Source organism: Molossus molossus, unplaced genomic scaffold, assembly GCF_014108415.1.
Source record: "Molossus molossus isolate mMolMol1 unplaced genomic scaffold, mMolMol1.p scaffold_m16_p_3, whole genome shotgun sequence".
NCBI classification, from domain to species: domain Eukaryota; kingdom Metazoa; phylum Chordata; class Mammalia; order Chiroptera; family Molossidae; genus Molossus; species Molossus molossus.
Genome location: NW_023425366.1, coordinates 96,844,800 through 96,866,270, shown reverse-complemented (window position 1 = coordinate 96,866,270; position 21,471 = coordinate 96,844,800). Strand labels below are relative to the sequence as shown.

Below are 21,471 nucleotides of genomic sequence, written 5' to 3'. Positions count from 1 at the left end.
CTCGTGCGCCGCCCGCCCGCCGCCGCCCACGCCCCGCGACCGGAGCCTCGCGCCGCCCGCCAGCCGTGGTAAGCGCTCGGCTGCCCCTCGGCCCCCGGCCCGCAGCCGGGCCCCGGGCAGGCCCGCCCCCGACGCCGAGGCGGCCGCGCTGAGCCTGCAAGAGCCAGAGCCAGAGCCAGAGCCAGAGCGCGGGCTGCCGGCACGGACCTCCCCTGGCTCCTCTCGAGGCCACTGCCACCCGGTGCGTCTGCCTGCCGGCCGTCCCGTCAGCCCCTTCCCCGGGGCGGCCTCCAGCGCCGCCGTTCCTCCCGGGGGGCGGCTGCCCGCGCCCCGCGCACCTGGCGCCCCTCCCTGAAGGGCACGCCGTCCTCCAGGCCGGCCCGCCTTCTTCCCACCCCCGCGCTCCTAACGGTCGTCCTCCGACCCCTCCGAAACCCGGCCATGGATCCTCGGTTCCCCCCTGCCAGCATCCTCCGCCAGGCCCGCTCAAGGGCCGCCGACCCGAATTCCCAGCGCTCCCCGGAGATTCCTCAACGTGCCTCCGGGTTCATGCTGGAATTAGCTGGGCCCTGCGGGTCTTAAAAGTCCAAGCATTGCACGACTTTGGCTAACGTGGAAGCCTTTCCCCATAACCAGAACACCTCTACTGGGTCTTCACCTGAATTTACTTTAAGCCAGCGACATTAGTGCTTGGTCATCGGGTCTCCTTACTCCCGGTTGCCCGGCGGTGTTAAATACGTTAGTCTTTCTTGTTGCCAAGCTGGGCCCTTCCCAACCCATCTCCCCTGATGCCGCAACTCCCCCATTACGGCCCTTGTTCACACTTTGCCTTTTTTTCCCCTTCAAATTAACTTAAAGGAGATCCTCATTTCATCCCTCTCATCCAGTCATTACTGGAATTCCCAGTAAGCTTCCAGGTTTGGTCCATCAGAACGCTGGCCCTGGGAGATGCTAAATCAGTACTTGTTGGCAGGTTCTTTCCTCCAGCCACCCCAGTCTTATTCATAACCCTCTGCTTCTCAGTGCTGCTTTCCCAAAGATCATCAGCCTTTACACATTCTTTCCGCTGTTACTTCGAGCTCACATGCCAGTTGTAACTTGGCTTCTTAACAAGAGCCCCCAAATTGGCTCTGCAATTGAAACACCGTGGGTACCAATAGGTGGATCCCCTTTGCCGCTCTGAGTGTGTGGGGGTCCACTTTCTGGTTCCTTTATCTGTACTGTTCACCTGTGCAGTCCCAGGACACCTACCCTCCAGTTGCAGTTTTATTTCCTGCATTGTAGGTCTAGCATGTCATTGGGAAAGGTTGGGGCAGATCTGGACTTTGTTGCCTGTGGCCTGTGATCCAGGTATCATATGGTGATAAAAATCAAATGAGTTGTGTTCTTAGACCCCTTGTCTGGCTTTTTCAGCTAATGGATCTGTTCATATTGTGTGCGATTTGATGGATTAAAGGACCCCATTTTGCCTCCCTTTTATGTCTGATGGGAGTTTGGAATAGGAAAAAATAGCTCCACTTTAGAGCAGAGAAGGTGAGAAGGGGCAGCTATGTGAAGGATTTTAAAAATTCTAATGAAAAATGTAAAATGGCTTAATACTCACAAAGTATGCTTTAGAGTTTGGGGTAATTCTCCGTTCTGGATAGAGTGTCTGAGGACTTCTGTGTCTCCTACTGGGGCAGCTTCAGCCTCTGTTCCTTGTTTTCCCTGGCTGGAGCCCAAGACTGGGCAAGTGGGCAGAAGGGATCAAATGAGTTAAAGTGTGGAAGTGCTTTGGAAACTGTTAACTAGTGGACCTGCTGAGGGGCAGCATTTTTTCAGGATGGTTCAGAGAGTAGAGATAGAGAGATGGCTGGGGTAGCTGGCTAGCGGAGGGCACCTGGCTTGCACTGTTTTTGTTTGTTTGTTTTTATAAATTTGTATTGATTTTTTTTTTTTTTTTTTAGGGAAAAAGAGAGAGAAACATGGATCAGTTACTTCCTACATGTGCCCTAACGGGGAATTGAACCCACCATCTTTTGGTGCACAGGGCGGCACTCCAACCGAACCACAGTCGCCAGGGCTTGCACCATTTTTTAAGCCTCAAAGAGGTCTCATCTACCATGCAGGGAGAATCTTTCCATCCTGACAAAGGGTGGAGTCACCTCCAACAGACTTGGGCCTGGGCAGTTGCTCAAATGTTGGGGGATTTGGGATTCTAGTTCTGTTAATAGTGGTTACTTTTCTGTGCCAAGGCACATTGCTCTGGATTGGGGCTAGCTAATTTTAGGGGTGATGGAATGAGGAAATAATGTTCTTAACTTAGTGTGTACTGGGGACCGCCTATTCTCTGGATCTTTACCATCTCTTGTGATTTCTGAACCCCAGAGAACAGGCTCCCCTCCTGTTCCTTCAAGCCTGTTGTGAGCACCCAGGATCAGTGTATGTCCTCTCCCCTTGATTCCGGCAGGGGGCAGCCTTTTAATAGCAATAATTCAGAGGCCAAGGGAATGAGGGTATACTAAGGCCAGAGAAAGAGGAGCTGGTAGGAGAGGCAGGCAGATGTTTTGGGCAGGATGAGGGGTGGGGGCTAAGCTGGAAGAAGCCTGTGAGGAGATCCTTAGATCAAGTAGCCAGGAAAGGCTTTTCCCCACTTCTCTTCCTGCTGACTCTCCCACCCTTTCTTTCACTGGAAAGTAATCTAAATGCTTGGTTTTGAGAGGTCTGTAATAGAGAAACTTAGGATCATATTTTTAAAAAAGAATAATGTATTGATTTTTAGAGAGAGAAACATCAACATGAGAGCATAACAGACTCCTGCATGCCCCCCTACCCAGGATCGAGCCAGCAACCCAGGCATGAGTTCTGACCAGGAATCCAGCCGGCAACCTTTAGGTGCTTGGGACAACATCCAACCAACTGAGCCGCACCGGCCAGGGCAGGATAGTTTTTAAAAATCTAGTCTTTTCCCAAGGATTTCCCTCCTGGCAAGATTTCAGATTTGTCTCATGGGACAGTATAATTAGGGAATTATTTCTTTGCTCTTCAGAGGGTAGAATGAACTGCAGAAAATTTGATTTCTTTTGTCTTTCATTCTTCCCAATAAACAGAATAGGCATTACCTCTGCTTGTGGCATAGAGGAGTGTTTCTCAGCTGTGCAATATTGACATTTTGGGCCAGATAATTCTCTATTGTAGAATACTGTCCTATGCATTGTAGGATGTTTAGCAGCATCCCTGGCCTCTACCCATTAGATGCCAGTAGCACCTTCCAGTCGTGCCAACCAAAGATGTCTCCAGATCTTGCCAAATGTCTTCTGGAGAGCAGAGTCCCTCCCCAAATTGAGAACCACTGGCTTCGAGGAAGCATGTGGAAAGACACATACCTGCTTAGAGGGATAGAAATTGTGGGAGGCATGCGGGCTGCTTGGCCAGGAAGGGCCAGTCAGCCACCAGCTGTGAGACCAGGTCCTCCTTCTGCCCAGCCCATCCAGAGTCTTGGCCTTTTTCTCCAGCTGCTCCTATGGTCCCCACCCCAGACCCTGACTGCTTCTCATTTTGCCTCTGCAGATTTTCTGCTTCTCATTGGGAGCTGTTTTTCTTCACTTTGCTCATTGCAAGCAGGACAGAAAGTCAGAGGCCAACCGTGGAAAGCACCAAGGAGTGCCACCCTTGCCACTCCCTGGCAGGGTGAGAGGGTGAGTTGTCCCTTGTCTGTTCCCCTCTCCCCACAGCAGCCTTCCATGCCACAGGACTCCTTGTTCCTCTAGAAGATGGGCTCTTCTGGAGTGAACTGGAGGAGACTCTCCTGAGGTTTGTTTGAAGGAATTTGAGGTGTTTTTCTTGAAATGGGGAAAACTTAGGTTTGTGACAGCTATCCCTCGAATACCTTTGTTTCCTCTAAACCTTTTTGTTTTTAATGGTAATGAAATACAACATATACCACTTTAACCATTTTTAAGTTTGACGTTCTGAAATATTAAATACATTCACATTGTTGTTCAGCTGTCACCACCATCCATCTCCAGAACTTTTTCATTTGCTCCATTTCAGCTGAAACTGTGTACCCACTAAACAGTTCCCTTTGCCCAATAGCCCCAGCACCCACCATTGTATTCTGTTGTCTTTTTGAATATGACTACTCTAGGAATCTCATTTAAGAGGAATCATAACTATATATGTTCTTTTGTGACTGGCTTTTTTCACTAGCACAGAGTCTTCAAGTTTCATCCATTGGCCACATTACATAATGGTTGTAGCATTGAAAAATTACCTTACTCTTCTGTCTGGGGAGGCCTTCTTGAATTCCATGAAGGAAAGAGCTTTTCAACAGACTCGTCTTCTGACAGCCGTGTGTGCCGTATCATGTTCCATCACCAGGAATATCTAGCCAGAGCAGTTGAAGAGATGTTCATGCTGAGGGGGGGCGGGGTCAGCCCTGTTCTAGCTGGTCTCAAAAGTACAGTTTCACTGTAGGATGCTGGGATTCTGGGAGTGGGTCCTGTGTCTATCCTAGAGTTTTGTGTTATCTTCTGGTATGCAGCTGTAAATGAGAGAGCCTCTGCCCCTTGGCCTCTCTGGTAGAAACCCTTCTTCTTTCCTTCCCAGAGTTGTGGAGTCTTGGAGTTGATGGGCACTGTGGACGTGCTCTGGTCCAGCCTCCCTCCCAACCATTGAGGAAATTTGTGCAGCGCCCTGAGACCCTGCTTTCCGGGAACCACCAGGGATGAGCTGCCTCCTGAGAGCGTCCTCAACCAGTCCTTAGAGGGACGGGTCACTGCCAACGCTGCCACTTCTGTCAGCCTCAGTAACTCTGACCTTACTTGTGCTTTATGGTGAGGAGCCTTCTTCCCATCTGGCGTCATAACTTTGTTCCCTTCTTGGCTCTTTTTACTTGTGCTTGGGTTCTTCCTGATCCCAGGAAAGGGGTTTGGGTATTGGTTCCTGTTTGGTAAACTAGCCCATGGGTGCACTGGCTGGACTTGTAGCCTTCATGTAGCCTTGAATTTGTGCCCCACCTTTGTCCCTGGAATAGCATCCCACCCCCATTCCCCTCATACTAGGTTTCTCTCGAAACTGAGTCTCTGGATTCTAGCCACCATGTAGCCATCTGTGAAAGTTTTTCAGAAGGGAAATGATTTTCCTCCCAGGGTAATTTCTTATCCTTTTGTCCATAACTGACCTTTTTTTTTTTCATTCTTACCCGAGGACATTTTTCCATTTTTTGTTCAGATAGAGTGGGAGGGAGGGGGGCAGGGGAGAGAGAGAAAAGAAATGTTGCTGAGAAAGGGACACATCGAGTGGCTGCCTCCCGCACAACCCAACCCGGGACAAACTGCAACCAAGGTACACACTCTTAGCAGAAACCGAACCCGGGTCTCTCTGGTCCACACGCCGACGCTCTAACCGCTGAACCAAACTGGTCAGGTCCATAACTGACTTTTTTTTATCTCTGGAATATTTGTGGTTCCAGTGAGTTTTCTCGGTTGGTTGGTTGGTTGGTTTTGTTTTATTTTTGTCCTGAATGTCCATGCAAACCGTGACCACCCCCTTACTGAATGTTATGCTGTGTGACCAGAGTGCTGAGACCTAGAGAGGTGCCTGGCATATTCTCTGCTCACCCCCAGCACCTCAGTCAGTCTTTGCTGAGTAAATTAACTGCTCATGGGGCCAAACGTGGGGGAAAGAGATGAGAAGGAGCAGGGGCTATGGCCACCATTATGCAGCACAGGAGGGCCAGAGGCAGGAAGCCCATCTGATGCATTAATTTAATCTATCTTCTTCCCCTCACCTCTCGTTAAGGATTTTTCCCAGATGTGAAGGTCCCTTCCTGGGCACCACTGTGGTCAAACTAACATTTAGTACCTTGGGAACGCTGGTTCACTCCAGCATACGCTCCTGCCTGAAGAGAGGCTGGTCCCTGCTCTACCTGCTGCCCAGAGTAAGCCTGCCAGATAGATCTGGGGAGAGGGAGGGCACCCTTGCAAAAAACAGAAGGGTTCTAGCTGCCCTGTTTCCTCCCCTCCCCCCAGATCTTCCTCTATCGTGACTCTGGTTAGCTCATGGTGTGAGTGGCACGTGGCTGGTTTAGGTGAGTCTTTTTAGAACCCATTACTGTGTCCACCGAAGGTGGGGACCTATTTCTCATCCTCAGGGTTATCTGGGTATACTGTCTCTAAGCCCAGTGTCCCCTCTGCCTTCTCCATAGGTGTTTGGAGAGTGAACTCCAGGTTCCCCCACCCCTGCTTATCTCCTTCGATCTCTAGGACACACCCGGCTCCACAATGGCAGCAGAGACCCTCAACTTTGGGCCTGAGTGGTGAGTCAGACGTACTTTGGGTAGCATGGGAAAGCCAGGAAGAACAGAGCTGCTCAAATCCTCTTTCTTCTCTGTGTCCCTTTTCTAGGCTGAGGGCACTTTCTAGCGGTGGCAGCGTGGCCTCCCCGCCCCCATCCCCTGCCATGCCCAAGTACAAACTGGCTGACTATCGATATGGGCGAGAGGAGATGCTGGCCCTCTACATCAAGGAGAATAAGGTGGGGGGTGGGTGTCGGTGGGGTATTGGCTCAATTGCCTGTCCATCCTTAGTCAGTGGAGAGGTCCCAGGAGCATGTAGTATCTTGGCCCTCTTGCCTTGATTGATAGGTCCCTGATGAGCTGCAGGACAAGGAATTTGCTGCGGTACTACAGGAGGAACCACTGCAGCCCCTGGCACTGGAGCCTCTGACTGAGGAGGAGCAGGTGGGGCCGGGCTGGGTTAGCTTTGGGCTGGGACACTGGGGCTCTGTCTTGGAGTGGGGCTGGATTGGGAATACAGGTGGTGGAGGGTGCAGTTCTAGACAGGGTGGGGGTGGTCAGGTACCTGGGTCCTCACTCCCACCCCTGGCTCCCTCCTCAGAGAAACTTCTCCCTGTCAGTGAACAGTGTGGCTGTGCTGAGGCTGATGGGGAAAGGGGCTGGCCCCCCCCCCCAGGCGGCACCTCCCGTGGCAGGGGCAGCACTCGGAGCCGAGGTAGGGAGGGTGATAACATATTCTAGGGGGAGCAGGGGTTGGGGGTGCCTGTGGTCTTAAAGATGTGCAGAGGTGATCTGGCAAGTTCTCATGTACATCTCATTCTGGTTCCAGGCCGTGGCCGCGGGGACAGTTGCTTTTACCAAAGAAGCATTGAAGAAGGCGATGGGGCCTTTGGTCGAAATCCCCGGGAGATCCAGCGTAGCCAGAGTTGGGATGACAGGTACAGGCTGGAAGGAGATGGCATAGAGGCAGAGCAGAGAGAAGCCCTAGGGTTAAGACCCAGAGTTTTCATGAAGAAAGGCTTGGGTCTTTGTCATTAGGGGGCAGTGTCATTAGGGGGCAACAGGAGACCAACCAGATAAGCCCTGGTTAGAGATCACTCTCTCTGCCCTCTGACCCCTGCAGCCCTGCCCTTTCCTTCTGATGCTCTCAGTCCCCGTTTGTCCTGTGATCTTCTGTTCTGTGTGGCCCCTTGAGCTCCCTCCCAGGTCTTTTTCCTGGTCTCCCATATCTCCTTTTCCCCCCACTCCACCTTTCTCAGAGTAGAATGGACAGGTATGCAGAGATCTCAAAAGTCAGGGAGGGGAATCTATCCTCCTTTGACCAACACCTTTCCCTCCTGCAGAGGCGAGAGGCGATTTGAGAAGTCGGCCAGGAGGGATGGAGGTATGGACAGTGGTGAGGGAGGTTCCTGGCCCTGAAGGTCGTTGAGAGGTTGGGGGGAGACAGAAATGGGTGGCCCCAGTGAGGGTGACGTTTCCTGGGGAAGGTGCGGGGCAGGGAAGGAGGGTCCGAAGCTGAGCTCCTCTTTATCAGTGAGGATTGTAGAAAGAGTCTTCCAGGGACCATGGCTGCCACTCCACTGACTGTGTCTTCCCCCACCCCCAAGCACGATCCGGGTTTGAGGAGGGAGGGGCTGGTCCGAGGAAGGAACATGCCCGCTCAGATAGTGAGAACTGGCGATCTCTTCGGGAGGAGCAAGAGGAAGAGGAGGAGGGCAGCTGGAGACTTGGGGCAGGACCCCGGCGAGATGGTGACCGCTGGCGTTCAGCCAGCCCTGGTAAGAGTGGGGCTAGATGTGTGTTGCAGGGGGTGGGGGGCAGCAAGAACTTTTCCATGCAGGGGGCTTTCATGGCCAGGCAAAGGGAACTAAAAGTGTTCTGGAGTGAGGTGGGTGAGGGAGAAGTTCTGGAGATGCCAGGTATCCTAGGAGTCCTGTGGGCAGAAGACAGCCTCTGGCTCCACTGGTTCCACCAATTCTTTTCTTTCTGCTCAGATGGTGGCCCCCGCTCTGCTGGCTGGCGGGAACATGGGGACCGGCGTCGCAAGTTCGAATTTGATTTGCGAGGGGAACGAGGAGGGTGTGGTGAAGAGGAGGGACGGGGTGGCGGGGGCAGTTCTCACCTTCGGAGGTGCCGAGGACCTGATGGCTTTGATGACGACAAGGATGGACTCCCAGAATGGTGCTTGGACGATGAGGATGAAGAAATGGGCACCTTTGATGCCTCTGGGGCCTTCTTGCCTCTCAAGGTATATGTGAGGAGGCCAGGGGAAGATTTTTATTAGATATTGGTGGGAACCCGCCCTAATGGGGTCCTCTTACTCCCACCTTTTTATCCTCTGCCCCTCCCCTCCCATTGTGTTTTGTAATCCCATGTAGAAGGGACCCAAGGAGTCCATTCCTGAGGAACAGGAGCTTGACTTCCAGGGTCTAGAGGAAGAAGAGGAAGAGCCTTCCGAAGGGTTGGATGAGGAGGGATCTGAGACAGGTAAGCCTGCAGGGTGGAATAAGAGCTGGGCCCGGTGGGCAGAGGGTTTCTTCACCAGGCTGGATACTGACTGCACTTACCTTTAGGAGAAGGCTGCTTAGAAACTCCAGAAAAGCACGTACTCACAGGTGTAGAGAAGCAAGGCTGTATCTTTAAGGCAGTGTGTCAGATAAAAATCAATTGCAATCAAAATGACCTTTGTAAATTACTTGAAGAATCTGTAGGACACAGTAGTAAACTTACGGTATTGTACATACAGCCCTGGAGAGTGCCATGGACACATGCATCAGTGTCCAGTGTTACAGGGGAAAAAGAGGAAGTGTAAAAAGGGGGGTTTGTGGTATTGAGTCACTGAATATTAGCTGAGTTGGCCAAAGTTAAGTTGGTGGACTCTATATCCAGAGGCCTAAGATCTGGCCACAAATAGAGGGTTTGTGCTAAATCATTTTTAAGGCCTTCTAGCTCTTTGGTTTTGAATTGTGGTAATTACTTTTTTCTTTCAGGTGGGAAGGAACTGACCCCACTGCCACCTCCAGAAGAGAAGTCCAGCTCTCCATCCCCACTGGCTGCTTTGGGCCCACTCTGGGGAGCTAATGGAGAAGGAGGTGATGCTGTGGAGAAAGACCTGCCAATTGCTGAAGGTAGCCAGAGAGTGAAGGGTTGGTGGGGAAAGCCCTCTTCCTTGTGGGAAGGAGGTGCACAGGGTGTTTTTGTGGGGGGCTAGAGTAGACCTTGTTTTTCTTTCTTTTTTAATTTTTCTTTATTGATTTTAGGGAGAGAGAGAGAGAGAAACATTGATGAGAGAGAACATTGATCGGCTGCCTCCTGTATGCTCTCTTCTGGGGATCAGTTCCACAACCTGGGCACGTGCCCTGATGGGGAATGGAACCAGCAACCTCTTGGTGCATGGGTCAATGCTCAACAACTGAGCCACACCAGCCAGGCTAGAGCCTGCTTTTCTGCTGTGAGGGTGGATAGGGCACTATCTTGTGCCTTCTCTGGACCCTCCAATCTATTTTCCTTTCTTTGCTCCCAGGAGATGATTTGAGGGGAATGAAGCTGAGTCCTGGAGTGGGCTCACCCTCTGGCCCGCCTGGTGATCTGGAAGATGATGAAGGCTTGAAGCATCTGCAGCAGGTTGGGTCGGGGCGGGGGGCTAAGAACGCTCTAGGGAATCTCTCCTATAGGGGCCAGAAAGCCGTTGTTATTCTGTCTGTGCCCGTGTACAAGCTCTTCCCCATCTGTCCCAGTATCCAGCTCACCCCAGCTCGACCTTAGCCCCAGCCCCGTCTTGCAATTGCTGTGATTGGGCAGTTGAGCCTTCCCTCTCTCCCTGGGCTCCCAGGAGGCAGAGAAGCTTGTGGCATCCCTGCAGGACAGCTCCCTAGAGGAAGAGCAATTCACAGCTGCCATGCACGCCCAGGGCCTGCGACACTCTGCAGCTGCCACTGCCCTCCCCCTCAGCCATGGTGCGGCCCGGAAGTGGTTCTACAAGGACCCACAGGGAGAGATCCAAGGTGCCCATGGGGAGTGTGGGGGGCATGCTGGAGGGGCTACTAGGGGTGGGGACATACCATCATTCTCCTTCAGGGCTGCTTTGACACACCTTTCTGACCGAAGCTCCCTTTCTGTCTTTACAGGCCCCTTCACAACACAGGAGATGGCAGAGTGGTTCCAGGCAGGCTATTTCTCCATGGCCCTGCTTGTGAAGCGTGGCTGTGATGAGGGCTTCCAGCCACTTGGTGAGGTGATCAAGATGTGGGGTCGTGTGCCCTTTGCTCCTGGTCCCTCGCCACCCCCACTGCTGGTAAGCATACCTACCTTTGGGCAGGGCAGGGAGGGGAGGTCAGAGCCTGATGGATGTCAGCAGATTGTGTGGAGCATGACAAAGTCCAAACTGTGGGAATACTCTTACCGTTACTCAGGGAAACATGGACCAGGAACGGCTGAAGAAACAACAGGAGTTGGCAGCAGCAGCCCTGTACCAGCAACTGCAGCACCAGCAGTTTCTTCAGCTGGTCAACAGGTATAGGGGCCTGGAAGGGCCTGTAAATAAGGACAGGAACAGGCAGTATGGGCGGCCCCCCTCACGCCTATCTTCCTTTCCACAGTCGCCCCCTCCAGCAGTGTGGGCTCCGGGAAAAGGTGGCTCTGGGAGACCTGACGCCACCACAGCAGCAGCAGCTCACCACCTTCCTGCAGCAGCTCCAAGCTCTCAAATCCCCCAGGTCTGTGGGCTGCTCTGTCACATCACAGTCTTTACTTGGCTGCATGTATAAGCCCTCAGGATATGTCAAGTGGGGAGATGGGGCAGCCTGGAGATGGGTTTAAGGTGCTAAGAATCAGTGTTTTGCTCCCCAGAGGTGGGGACCAGAACCTGCTCCCGACTATGAACCGGTCCTTGTCGGTGCCAGATTCGGGCTCCCTCTGGGATATACATACCTCAGCCTCATCACAATCAGGTGGGTGGCCAGCCCAGCAGTCTCTGGGAGAGTAGGGAGCTTGGACTGCACCTCCTCTCAGGTTGCTTCAGCCCAGGGGGCCTGAGCTCTCTCCTGCAGCTGCCTTTGCCTCCTGCAGGCGGTGAGGCCAGTCTTTGGGACATACCAATTAACTCTTCGACTCAGGGTCCAATTCTAGAACAACTCCAGCTGCAACATAAAGTGAGTAGACATCCTGGGGCTGGAGTACATGGAGTCAAGGGCTGGACTAAGGGAAGTCAGGGTGCCCCCATGTCTGAGGTTTGACCTTATTGACTATCAGTTCCAAGAGCGCAGAGAAGTGGAGCTCAGGGTGAAGCGGGAGGAGGAGGAGCGCAAGCGCCGGGAGGAGAAGCGACGCCAGCAGCAGCAGCAACAGGAGGAGCAGAAGCGGCGGCAGGAGGAAGAGGAGTTGTTTCGGCGTAAGCAGGTGGGTGCCCAGCTGAGCCTTGGCCTTCTTGGGCCTGAGCTTGGGGCCAGATTGCTGGCCCTCATTGTCTTTCTGGTTCAGGTGCGGCAGCAGGAGCTACTACTAAAGCTGCTGCAGCAGCAGCAGGCAGTGGCCACTGTCCCAGTGCCCCCTACACCCAACTCCCCACCCCCACTGTGGGCTGGCCTGGCCAAGCAAGGACTCTCCATGAAGACGCTACTTGAGCTGCAATTGGAGGGCGAGCGACAGCTACATAAGCAACCTCTGCCTCGGGAGCCATCACGGGCCCAAGCCCCCAACCACCGTGTGGTGAGCAAGCTGGGCCCTTTCCTGGTTGACTTGCAACTTTTGGGCCCTCAGGAATCTCTTCCAGTTAGCTTATAGGGTGACTCGGGTGTGGGGTGGGGCGTGCTGGTCCGTATCTGATTTTGAAGTATCTCTCTTCTGTGTGGTCCTTATTTTACCCTTCTTTGACACATAAACAAGCCTCCCCACGTAGTCCCCACGCTTTCTTGAGTGTGTGTCCCTGTTTGCGCCACCCTGACTTCCTGCCATCTATACCAGCTTGGGGGCCTGGGCGCTACCCCCGTGAACCAGTGGGTATCTGAATCTGGGCCGCTGTGGGGTGGCCCCGACAAGAGCGGGGGCGGCAGTGTCGGCCTGGGGCTTTGGGAGGACTCCGTCAAGAGTAGCGGGAGCCTGGCTCGCAGCCTGGGCCTGAAGAACAGCCGGAGCAGCCCCTCTCTCAGGTGAGTGCCAGGGCCTGCAGGGTCTGGGCAAAGGCTGGAAGGATGTGGAACACTTGAGCTGATCTCTTGTCTCTGATCCACCCTCATCCCACCTAGTGATTCATACAGCCACCTGTCAGGTCGGCCTGTACGCAAAAAGACAGAGGAAGAAGAGAAGCTGCTGAAGCTGTTACAGGGCATTCCCAGGCCCCAGGATGGCTTCACCCAGTGGTGTGAGCAGATGCTGCACACACTGAGCACCACGGGCAGCCTGGATGGTATAGATGGCAGACCCTGGGAGGCTGGGCTGGGCTGGGCCGGAAGTGCCAGACCTGCATCAGTGGGCCCTGACAGCCACCATCCTGCCCTATAGTGCCCATGGCTGTAGCGATCCTCAAAGAGGTAGAATCCCCCTATGATGTCCACGATTATATTCGTTCCTGCCTGGGGGACACGCTGGAAGCCAAAGAATTTGCCAAACAATTCCTGGAGCGGAGGGCTAAGCAAAAAGCCAGCCAACAACGGCAGCAGCAGCAGGTGAGGTTTCACATCTGCAGGTGAGGATGAGGTTGCCCAGCACCCTGCTTACTCTCCCTCCCTCTCTGCTGCCTGGCAGGAGGCTTGGTTGAGCAGCGGCTCTCTGCAGACCGCCTTTCAGACCAACCACAGCACCAAACTTGGCCCTGGGGAGGGCAGCAAAGCCAAGAGGCGGGCACTGATGCTACACTCGGACCCTAGCATCTTGGGTATGTTTTGGGGGTGGGGCCACTAAGGAGGCTCCTTCCTCAGCGTGGAGCAGACACTTGTCAGTGAAAGAGCTCAAACCCAGCTTCTTCTGGCTTCAGGGTACTCCCTGCATGGACCTTCTGGTGAGATCGAGAGCGTGGATGACTACTGACCAGCCCGTCCCACCAGCCCCCCTGGGCTGTAGGCCAGGGGCAACAGCAGCAGCTTGGACTCTTGTTGGGTCCCCAGCTTGCAGGTTCCCAACAAGGAGCCTAGGAGGAAGCAGGGGCAGGGTCCCCAGCACTTGTTACAAACCACACGATGCACCTTAACTCACCCACCACGAGGCACTTTAATAGATTGGGGGGGAAGGGTTTTTTTTTCTTTCTTTTAAAAAAATTTTAAACAACATTGAAGAAAACGTTAGGAGAGACAAAAGAAACTGTTAAAAACTAAACTCTAAGCACCCCTTCCCCTCTGGGGATTGCCGGGGTGACAATGGAAGGTCCACAGAGTTTTTTTTGTTTTTTGGTTTTTTTTTTTAAGAAAAAAGAAAAACAATGGGAAAAAAAAAAGGTTAGGAGGCTGAAAGAAAAACACACTGTTATTTTGGGGCAGTGGGGACATGGCCCCACCGGATCTGTCCTGCCTGGCCCCCAAGGCTGCACTTACCCTCCCTACCCTGCCAGGTGGGCCATTGGGGTAACTGGAAGCTGGGCTGCCAGCAGTTTGCACAGCGAGGCCCCCTCAGCCCCACCGGCCGGACTGCTGTGAAAGGCCCCCTTGTTGCTATGACTATGGCAGAGGTGTCTGGGGTCGGGGCTAAAGGAGCCCCTTGGCTTTGCTGCTTTGGGGGAAAGTTGCACAAATGGGCCAGGCCACCTCCCCTTCCCAGGTGGCTGACTGGGTAGATGGCAGAGGGCCAGCCAGTGCCAACCTCATCTGGCTGTCAGGGCCACCGAACTTCCACTTTGGCCCTGGTGAGGGGCTTCCCCCACCACTGCCATTAGGGGGACTGGGTGTGAAGTGGAAAGCCCCAGCTCCTCAAGCCTTGCCACATGAATGTATTCTTTGGGCCACAAGCCCCTGCTGCGCCCCCGTCAGTGAGGTGGGGGCAGAGCAGTTCCTCCAGGAGTTGGATGGAGAGAGGCACCACTTAATGACTATTTCTCCTGTGAAGAGGGTGACAGGAGGGGCCCAGGAGGCCAAGGGAGTGGGCAGCTTGGGGCTTCAGGTTGCAGTATGAGGGCTGTCAGAAGGGAGCCTTCCACCTGCAGCCTACTGGCTGTGTGGGATGTGGACCACCCAGCTCTGCCCTGACCCCTCCATTGACCAAACTAGAGAGGAATGAGAGGCCTCTCCCCTCCCTGCTCCCCTGATGTTTTTAAATGTTGGGTAAGGTGGGGAGGGGGAGGGGGTCAAGCATAGAAGTGTCTGTCTCTCCTAAGTCAGGGGGAGTTGGTCCTTCTGCCCACCGACCTATTCCCAATCACCTGCCTGTGTTTGTCTCCATTTGTGTGCGTGTGTTTTTTAAGTTTGTATCTTTTGGGTTTCTCATCTAATTTCTCCTGTTGACCTCACTGCTCAGAGTGCAGTATTAGGGCAGGATTCTGCCACTGCCTCCCCTCCATGAATGTATTTCTCCTTCCTGCCCTGGGGAAATGGGGAGTGGCCCCAGTTTTCTTTCTCCATCCATCCCCAGAGAGACCACGTTTTTTGTTTTGAGGTTTTTTGTTTGTTTTTGCACCAAAGTGGCAACTGGGTCAGTGTTGGGGGAATAAAGCTGGCCTTGGGGGGTGGAGGGACTCCCTCCACCTGCTTCTCCCTGGTTTCAACAGTGTTAGCGTCCGTGAAAAGACAATATTCTCTAAAGCAATAAGGGGGTGATGGGCCAGGGGGAAAAGTCTTGCTGCTGCTGGCCCCCCAGCTCCCCCTTTCCTTGCGCCAGTATTTGGCGGCATTAGAGGTGTGGGGGGAGTACTGTTGTGACTGAATGTAACTGCCCCCACCCCTGCCGCAGCCAATGCAGGGGGAGGGGGGGATGACACTCTTCTCCTCTCTTCCTTCCCTATACCCCCCCCAGCTAAAGAGACTTTGAACTTAGGGGGCCCTTGAGCCTGGAGAGGCCTTAACCCTGTGAGGAAGTGTAGGGGGAGCCCTCTCCCACCCATCCCCTTCTGAGAGTGGTCAATGTTTACAAGCCCCTGAGGCCCCCCCCCAAAGCCCAGGGACTCATTCCCCATTGCTGTCCTTCCCCAGCCCATCCTCCTGGGCCCCAGCTGCTCTCCTGCCCTTCTTGGGGTTGGGGTGGGTGCAGGGGCCTTCTGTATCCCCTTGTCTGCCTTGTACCTGTAATCTCCCCCACCCTGTTACTCCTCTCTCTTCTACCTGCCCCTGTAAATACTTCCCCCAATAAAACTTGGTGTGTGTTCCTTTCTGCATCTGCATTTTTTTTCTTGGGGGGAGGTGGGGTGTAGAAGGAGAGGCAATCTCAGAACTGGGAATTCAGAAGAGCTGCAGGTTGGGGGTGGTTGGTCAGTCAGAATGGTGGGCTGTGTGTTTAGGAGGAACACCTACAACTCTGCTGGGCAAAAGGTCCTATGGCTCCAGATTTGGTCTGAGGAAGAGTAGGATTTCCTCTCTGGCCCCATAACCTCCAGCTGATAGGCCCTCCCAGAAGTGAGGAAGACACAAGCAAGAGGAGAGACCAGGTACAGAGTTGGAATTGGTTCCTTTATGGAAAAACTGAAAATATAATAAAAATTAAAATAAAACCAGTTTTAAAAAAGCCAGCCCCTGGAGTTTCTACCACCAGCCTCTGACCCTCCAGGGGGATGAGGCCCTGACCCCAGGGCAGCTAAAGAAAGGGCTTTCTGCCCCTCTTCCCCCATTCTATTCCCATCTTTATTTCCACAGTGGGGGCCCCTGGGAGGAACCAAACCTGGGTAGGGGAGCAGGGACCCAAGGCCCTGTGGCCAGGGGAGGGAGGCTCATGTGCCCCAGCCCCAAAGCTCCCGGCCTGTAGTGTGGGCGTGGGCAAGGCCCCTCCTGGCCGGGCCCAGTTGGGGTTGGGGCTATTAGTTCCAGATCTTGAGGAAGGAGTCCCAGGAGCCTGTGGCCACAGCCATGCCATCATCAGTGACCCCAAGGCAGCTCACACGGTTGTCGTGGCCGGCGAGGACACCTGTAAGGGAGTGGTACGTTAGAACTCATCTGGCCTGGGTTCTCTGTCCTAGCCTGTCCCCAACCAGCATCCAGCTCCTCACCTGCACGGTCGCCCTTCATGGCATCCCAGATGTTGCAGTTGAAGTCGTCATAGCCAGCGAGCAGCAGCCGGCCACTGCGAGAGAAGGCAACAGAGGTGATGCCACAGATGATGTTGTCGTGGGAGTACATGAGGAGCTCCTGGTCCGCCCGCAGGTCGAAGAGGCGGCATGTGGCATCGTCAGAGCCCGTGGTGAAGGCATAGCCGTTAGGGAAGAACTATAGGACACAACAAGAGTGGAATAAGGGCACAGAGCAGGGCCAGGAGCCTGGCAGAGATGGGCCAGCCCAGCCTGCCCAGAACTTACAGCCACGGCATTGATGTCGGATTCGTGGCCAATGAAGGTCTGTCGGCACATGGAATCCCGCACATCCCACAGCTTGATAGAGGCATCACAGGCACCCGACACGAAGGTGCGGCCATCGGGGGCCAGTGACAAGGACATCACATCCCCACTATGTCCAGCAAAAGCCACTGTCTGCTGGCCTGTTTCAATGTCCCACAGGGCACTAGAGAGGTATCAGGAAAAAGGAAGGGATCAGAGAGGAGGGCAGAGCAGAATCCCTGCCTCCCTACCCCTCCACCATGTGAGCCCAGCCCTGACAGCCTCCAAGGAAGAGGTATGAGGAGATACCGAGTCACAGCAGCCTATTCTTGTCTCCTTCCCACCACAGGAGGAGACTAGATGTTCAGAATAAGAGCTCTGCCCTCACTTGTTCAGAGTGTGTGTGTACTACATGCTGAGCACTGAGGCAGTGGTCCCCCAGGCAGGAAGTGCAGGTGAGTCTCAACTCCCTATCTCTAGCAGGGACTCACCAGGTGGTGTCCCCAGAGCTGGTGATGATTTGGTTGTCATCCAGGAAGCGGCAGCATGACAGGTACCCTGGGGAAAGGGGCTGGTCAGCCAGGTCTCTAAAGGAGGGCAGCAGAACCCTACCCCACTAACAGTACCTGTGCCCTACCAAGCCCCTCTTACCAGTATGGCCAGGCAGCTCCCGGCTGACCCTGACATTGCCCTCACGGGTCTTGAGGCTGTAGATGGAGCAGATGTTGTCCAGCCCTCCACAGGCCACAAAGTTCCCTGAGGGTGCATAGGCACAGGTCATGACCCAGGAGGAACGTAGAGGGATAGCATGGACCTAGGGAGGAGGGGCAATGCTCAAGGTCAGAAACCAGGCAGGGCCTGCAGCCAAGCCCCATCCAGCCTCAGGTATCACCTCTACCTTGTTGGTGGTATAGCTGTCCCAAATGATGAGCTTCCCATCCTGGGAGGCGCTGACCAGCAGCCTGTTAGAAAGTGGCAAAACAGGTGGAGGGGTCAGGGTGTGAAGCCCCCTTTGGTGGAAAGACACTCTTACCAGTCTCCCATTTGGTGGGAGGCCCTTCTGAGACAACTCTCAACAGCAGCCCAGGAGTTCCTGTCAGTATGGTAGTCTTTCTAGTCCCCTCAGGACATCTAGGCATCACAGTCTTCCCAAACATACTCAGCAACATGGGCCTTCTATTCATCTCCCCGGATCTGCAAGGCTGCCCCTCCACTGCTCCAACTCTGCCTGCTATAAACTTAACCCCAGGGCAAACACAAAAGCTAAGCACCCAGTCCCTACCATGCACACACCTTGAGTCGGTCCCCCAGTGCATCGCATAGATTTTTGCCAGATGCCCACGGAGGGTCCTCCGTGTCCTCATCTGGATTCTCCCCACTGGGTCCAGCCCAGCTGTGATCTGCAAGTGGAGACAGAACGGATCAGGGAGGGTCAGGAGGCAGAGCCTACTAAGCAGTATGCTTCAAAACCCTTGCTCCTTCCCTTAACCCCAAGTCCAGCCCTGGATTCATCTCACCTGGGTCAGTGTTGAATCCCCACATGCTTTTCGGGCATCCTATAAGAAATGGCCAAGCCAGTCAGACAGAGGTAGGACAGAGGGGGAGGAGAGAAAAAAACACATGAGACGGGAGGAAAGGATAAGACAGTAAGGGGTTAGGGTACATCCCCACACACAACACCCCCAGTCCAGCACACACAGCCGCCTGGTCCTGCCCATTCAGCCCCCCACCCCCACCCAGCTCAGCTGGCCAGGCCCTCACCCGGATCTGGTTCCGGAGCTGCTCAGCCTCCTGTCTCAGTTGCTCCAGCTCACTCATGGCGCCGGGCCCGTGGGGCGGGGTTGGGGGCGGCGGCTGCGGGCCGCGGGACGGGGGCTGGGGGAGGCAGCTCCTCGCCGCTGGCCCGAGGCCTGGGGGATGTAGGGCTGACGTCAGACCCAAGACCACGGGGAAGAAGGAGGGAAAGGCCAAGGCCCCGGGGAAGAAAGGGGGAAAGGTGGAGTTGAAGCCGACAGGAAGGGGTGAACACAGGGCGGAAGGGAAAGGGAGCAGCAGTGGTGGCCTCGGTCTCTACGGCAGAACCCAGGGCCTCTGGCACAGGAGATGTGGACTAGGAATAGCCGACTTCCCCAATCTTCCTCCCGCCCCCCGGAAACGAAGCGGGAAGTGCAAGAGGAAGCGCAGGGGAAACCCCTCCCTCGGACAGAAGCCCGGGCGGGACACCCGCTACAGGAACTGGTAGGGGGGGAGGTGAAGGGGGTGGAGAGTCCCTTCAAAACAGACCAGGCGTCCGCCCCGCCCACACAGGCACCGCCCAACTAGCACCTCATTTTAAAAGGGGCGGTGCCTCTTTAAATTCACCCTCACAAGCCACACACCCTCCGCACACACCCCCCAAGACTGGGGGAGGGGAGACCTAAGGGGTAAGCTGGGCTGTTCGTGGGGTTACCTAGGCAACCGTCACCCGGACTGAGAGCACCTCATTGGTGAAGTGTCCCCACCCTAGCACGGTTGCCAAGGCAACCGCATCCAAGGCAGAGACCTGTAGGGTGGGTGACCCCACCCCGGGCCCCATCGCCCCCGCCCGACCCAACCTCCCGCTCCTCCCCAGAACCGGCCAGGGTGGCTGTTTACAGGATTTGGGAAAAGCCGATTGGGCACTAATAGGTTCGGAACGGCTCACCCGGATAATCCCTGGGCCGGCTGCGCCCCATTAGCTGCCCGCGGCAGGTGGAAGCGAGGATGGCGGGGAGGGTAGCCTCAAGCCGCTGCTTCCCCCAGAGCCCAGGCCGCCCGCCTTGGCGCGCCACGGAAACCCTATGGGAGCCGCTCACAAGTAATTAGGGCTCCGAAGAGAGGTCCCCCGCCCTGAGGCGCGGAGCTGCTCTCTCCCCGGCGCCGGCGGGCGGGCGAACGGCGGCCCCAGGCGGCCCAGCACTGCGCCCTCGACACCCCAGGCTTGTTGCTGGGTCCCCAGGGCCTGGCTGGCTCACCTCCAGGGCCTGGAGTTGCCCCCCCCCCTTTTGGACACCTGTATGATCTGGCCATGCACACTGCAATCGGACGATCCGGGCGTCCCCCACCCAGCTCCCACTTCCCCCAGGCCTGGGCGTTCCTCTTCCCCACTGACATTTCCCCTCGGTCAGTTCAGCTTTCTACGCCAGCGCCAGGAGATGCCCATCAGTAAAAGCGAAGAGGGAGCAAAGCCCCCACTCCACCTCCCCAGCTCCAGACAAAGCCCCCTCCTTCCAGCTCCCAAGAGCCCCGGCCGGGTAGCAACGCCAGAGGCCCGGGACAGAATGAAGCTGACTAGGAGGAAGACGCTGGGGGCGGGGGCGACGCTCCTAACCCTCAGTCCCATCAACCTCCAGGGCCCCCACAGCTGCCCCCAAATTCTGGGCACACAGCAACCGGGATCCAAGGAGAAATAAGGGTGATACCACCTCCGCAACTCTGGCAAGGCGCAGGGGAGGGGGTAAGAGAGGGTCCCGGATCTGGCAGCTAAAAGGCGCGGGCCGGTACCGCGCTACGAAGCGCTGTGGGCCTGGCCCTCTGGCCCCCACGACCTCCATTTTGCCCAAAAGAAAGCTGGGCAGAGGGTGGGGACTCCCAGGAGCTAGGCGTAGGGTTAGGACTAGTAAAGGGAAAGGGGTGCCAAAGACCCCCTTCCAGGGTAATGGGGCCAGAAAACACAGGCTGAACCCAAATCGAGGGTAGGGTAGTGGCAAAGGGAAGGGTGGCCTCGCGGCCCTGCCTGTTTGAGGATTCTGGAGTTTTGCAAGACGAATGCTGCCGGGGGTGCGAAATGGGAGGACACGAGGGGTATGCTATCTAGGGGCAAACGGAGGTGGGGATGGGGGAAGGGGGCGGTATGGGGCCTAGAGGAAGCTCCGAATTTGCCCCCAACTTCTCAGGGAGCAAGAGGCAAGCGGAGCCCGGATGGGATCTGGATCAGGCAAAATGGGCCTAATGGTGCAGGGAGGGCGTGCATTTCTGGGAGCGAGGGTCTCCCAGTTCCCCTTCCGGGTTTAGAAGCGACAGGGCCAGAAGAAGGGAGGGGAGGTCTGGAGAGTTACGTCCGCTCCCAAGAGGCCAGATCCGGGAGACGGAAGGAAGGAAGGTCCCCACCCCTCGATGGGAATTTGGGGCTGGGGGGGATGAGAACTCCTTTTATCAGCGGAGGTACCTGTGGCGGTGGGACTCTGCCAAGGGTCTCCAGAGAAGCGCGGGAGGTCCTGTCTTCCTCCGCGGCGGAGGCGGCAGCAGCGGCGACGCGGATGGATTTCCTCAGTCACCCCAACTCAACCGTCCAGCACTGTTCTCCCCTGAGCGGAGGGATCCCGCCCGCCAGTGACGCGGCCGTCGCCGCCGCGCCCAGGGCCCTACTGGGCGAGACCAACTACTTAGCGGGGGGAGGCTGGAAAGGAAAATACTACTTAAGGGGCAAAGATAGGCTCTGTCACAACGAAGATATTATTCCACACTATTCCGACGCAAAATGGACCAAACTTAGTGCTTTGCTATCCCCAAAGGAGTAAGACATCCCCCCTGGGGCTGAAAGATATGGTTTCGGCATAGGGGAGGGTGAAACCGCTCTCTGTTCACGTGACCCACACTCCCGGATTGGGTGGCTCCAGACAGGGAAGGGAAGCTCCACGCCCCAGTTCTGGTTGACCACGCCCACACACACGAGACCACGCCCCTCCTTCGGGGACAGAACTAGAGAGATCCTGACCCACCCAAGACTCGGCCT

At 55.4% G+C, this 21,471-nt stretch overlaps 2 protein-coding genes across 2 annotated transcripts; one reads left to right on the top strand and one right to left on the bottom strand.

Moving 5' to 3' along the window:
• Positions 1-25: 25 nt before the first annotated feature.
• GIGYF1 (GRB10 interacting GYF protein 1) lies at positions 26-15,546 on the top strand. Its single transcript, XM_036278856.1, is given in 30 exon segments — positions 26-68; positions 3,550-3,677; positions 4,588-4,814; positions 5,782-5,920; positions 6,012-6,070; positions 6,188-6,298; positions 6,387-6,516; positions 6,626-6,721; positions 6,879-6,941; positions 6,944-6,992; positions 7,107-7,215; positions 7,621-7,661; positions 7,885-8,055; positions 8,272-8,525; positions 8,656-8,764; positions 9,268-9,405; positions 9,801-9,901; positions 10,110-10,281; positions 10,405-10,571; positions 10,690-10,790; positions 10,876-10,992; positions 11,126-11,226; positions 11,345-11,427; positions 11,528-11,674; positions 11,756-11,983; positions 12,239-12,423; positions 12,520-12,680; positions 12,776-12,939; positions 13,019-13,148; positions 13,248-15,546. Coding segments are annotated over 25 exon segments (3,105 nt in total). The 5' UTR covers positions 26-68; positions 3,550-3,677; positions 4,588-4,814; positions 5,782-5,920; positions 6,012-6,070; positions 6,188-6,263; the 3' UTR covers positions 13,301-15,546.
• A 289-nt stretch (positions 15,547-15,835) lies between these two features.
• On the bottom strand, positions 15,836-21,070 carry GNB2 (G protein subunit beta 2). The gene is made up of 10 exons (XM_036278857.1): positions 20,905-21,070; positions 18,480-18,628; positions 18,236-18,274; positions 18,012-18,118; positions 17,617-17,680; positions 17,370-17,532; positions 17,210-17,276; positions 16,701-16,902; positions 16,395-16,611; positions 15,836-16,312 (listed from the first exon to the last, which is right to left on the bottom strand). The coding sequence occupies exons 2-10, from the start codon at positions 18,534-18,536 to the stop codon at positions 16,206-16,208; spliced, it is 1,023 nt and encodes a 340-aa protein (XP_036134750.1). The 5' UTR covers positions 18,537-18,628; positions 20,905-21,070; the 3' UTR covers positions 15,836-16,205.
• Between the last annotated feature and the right edge of the window lie 401 nt (positions 21,071-21,471).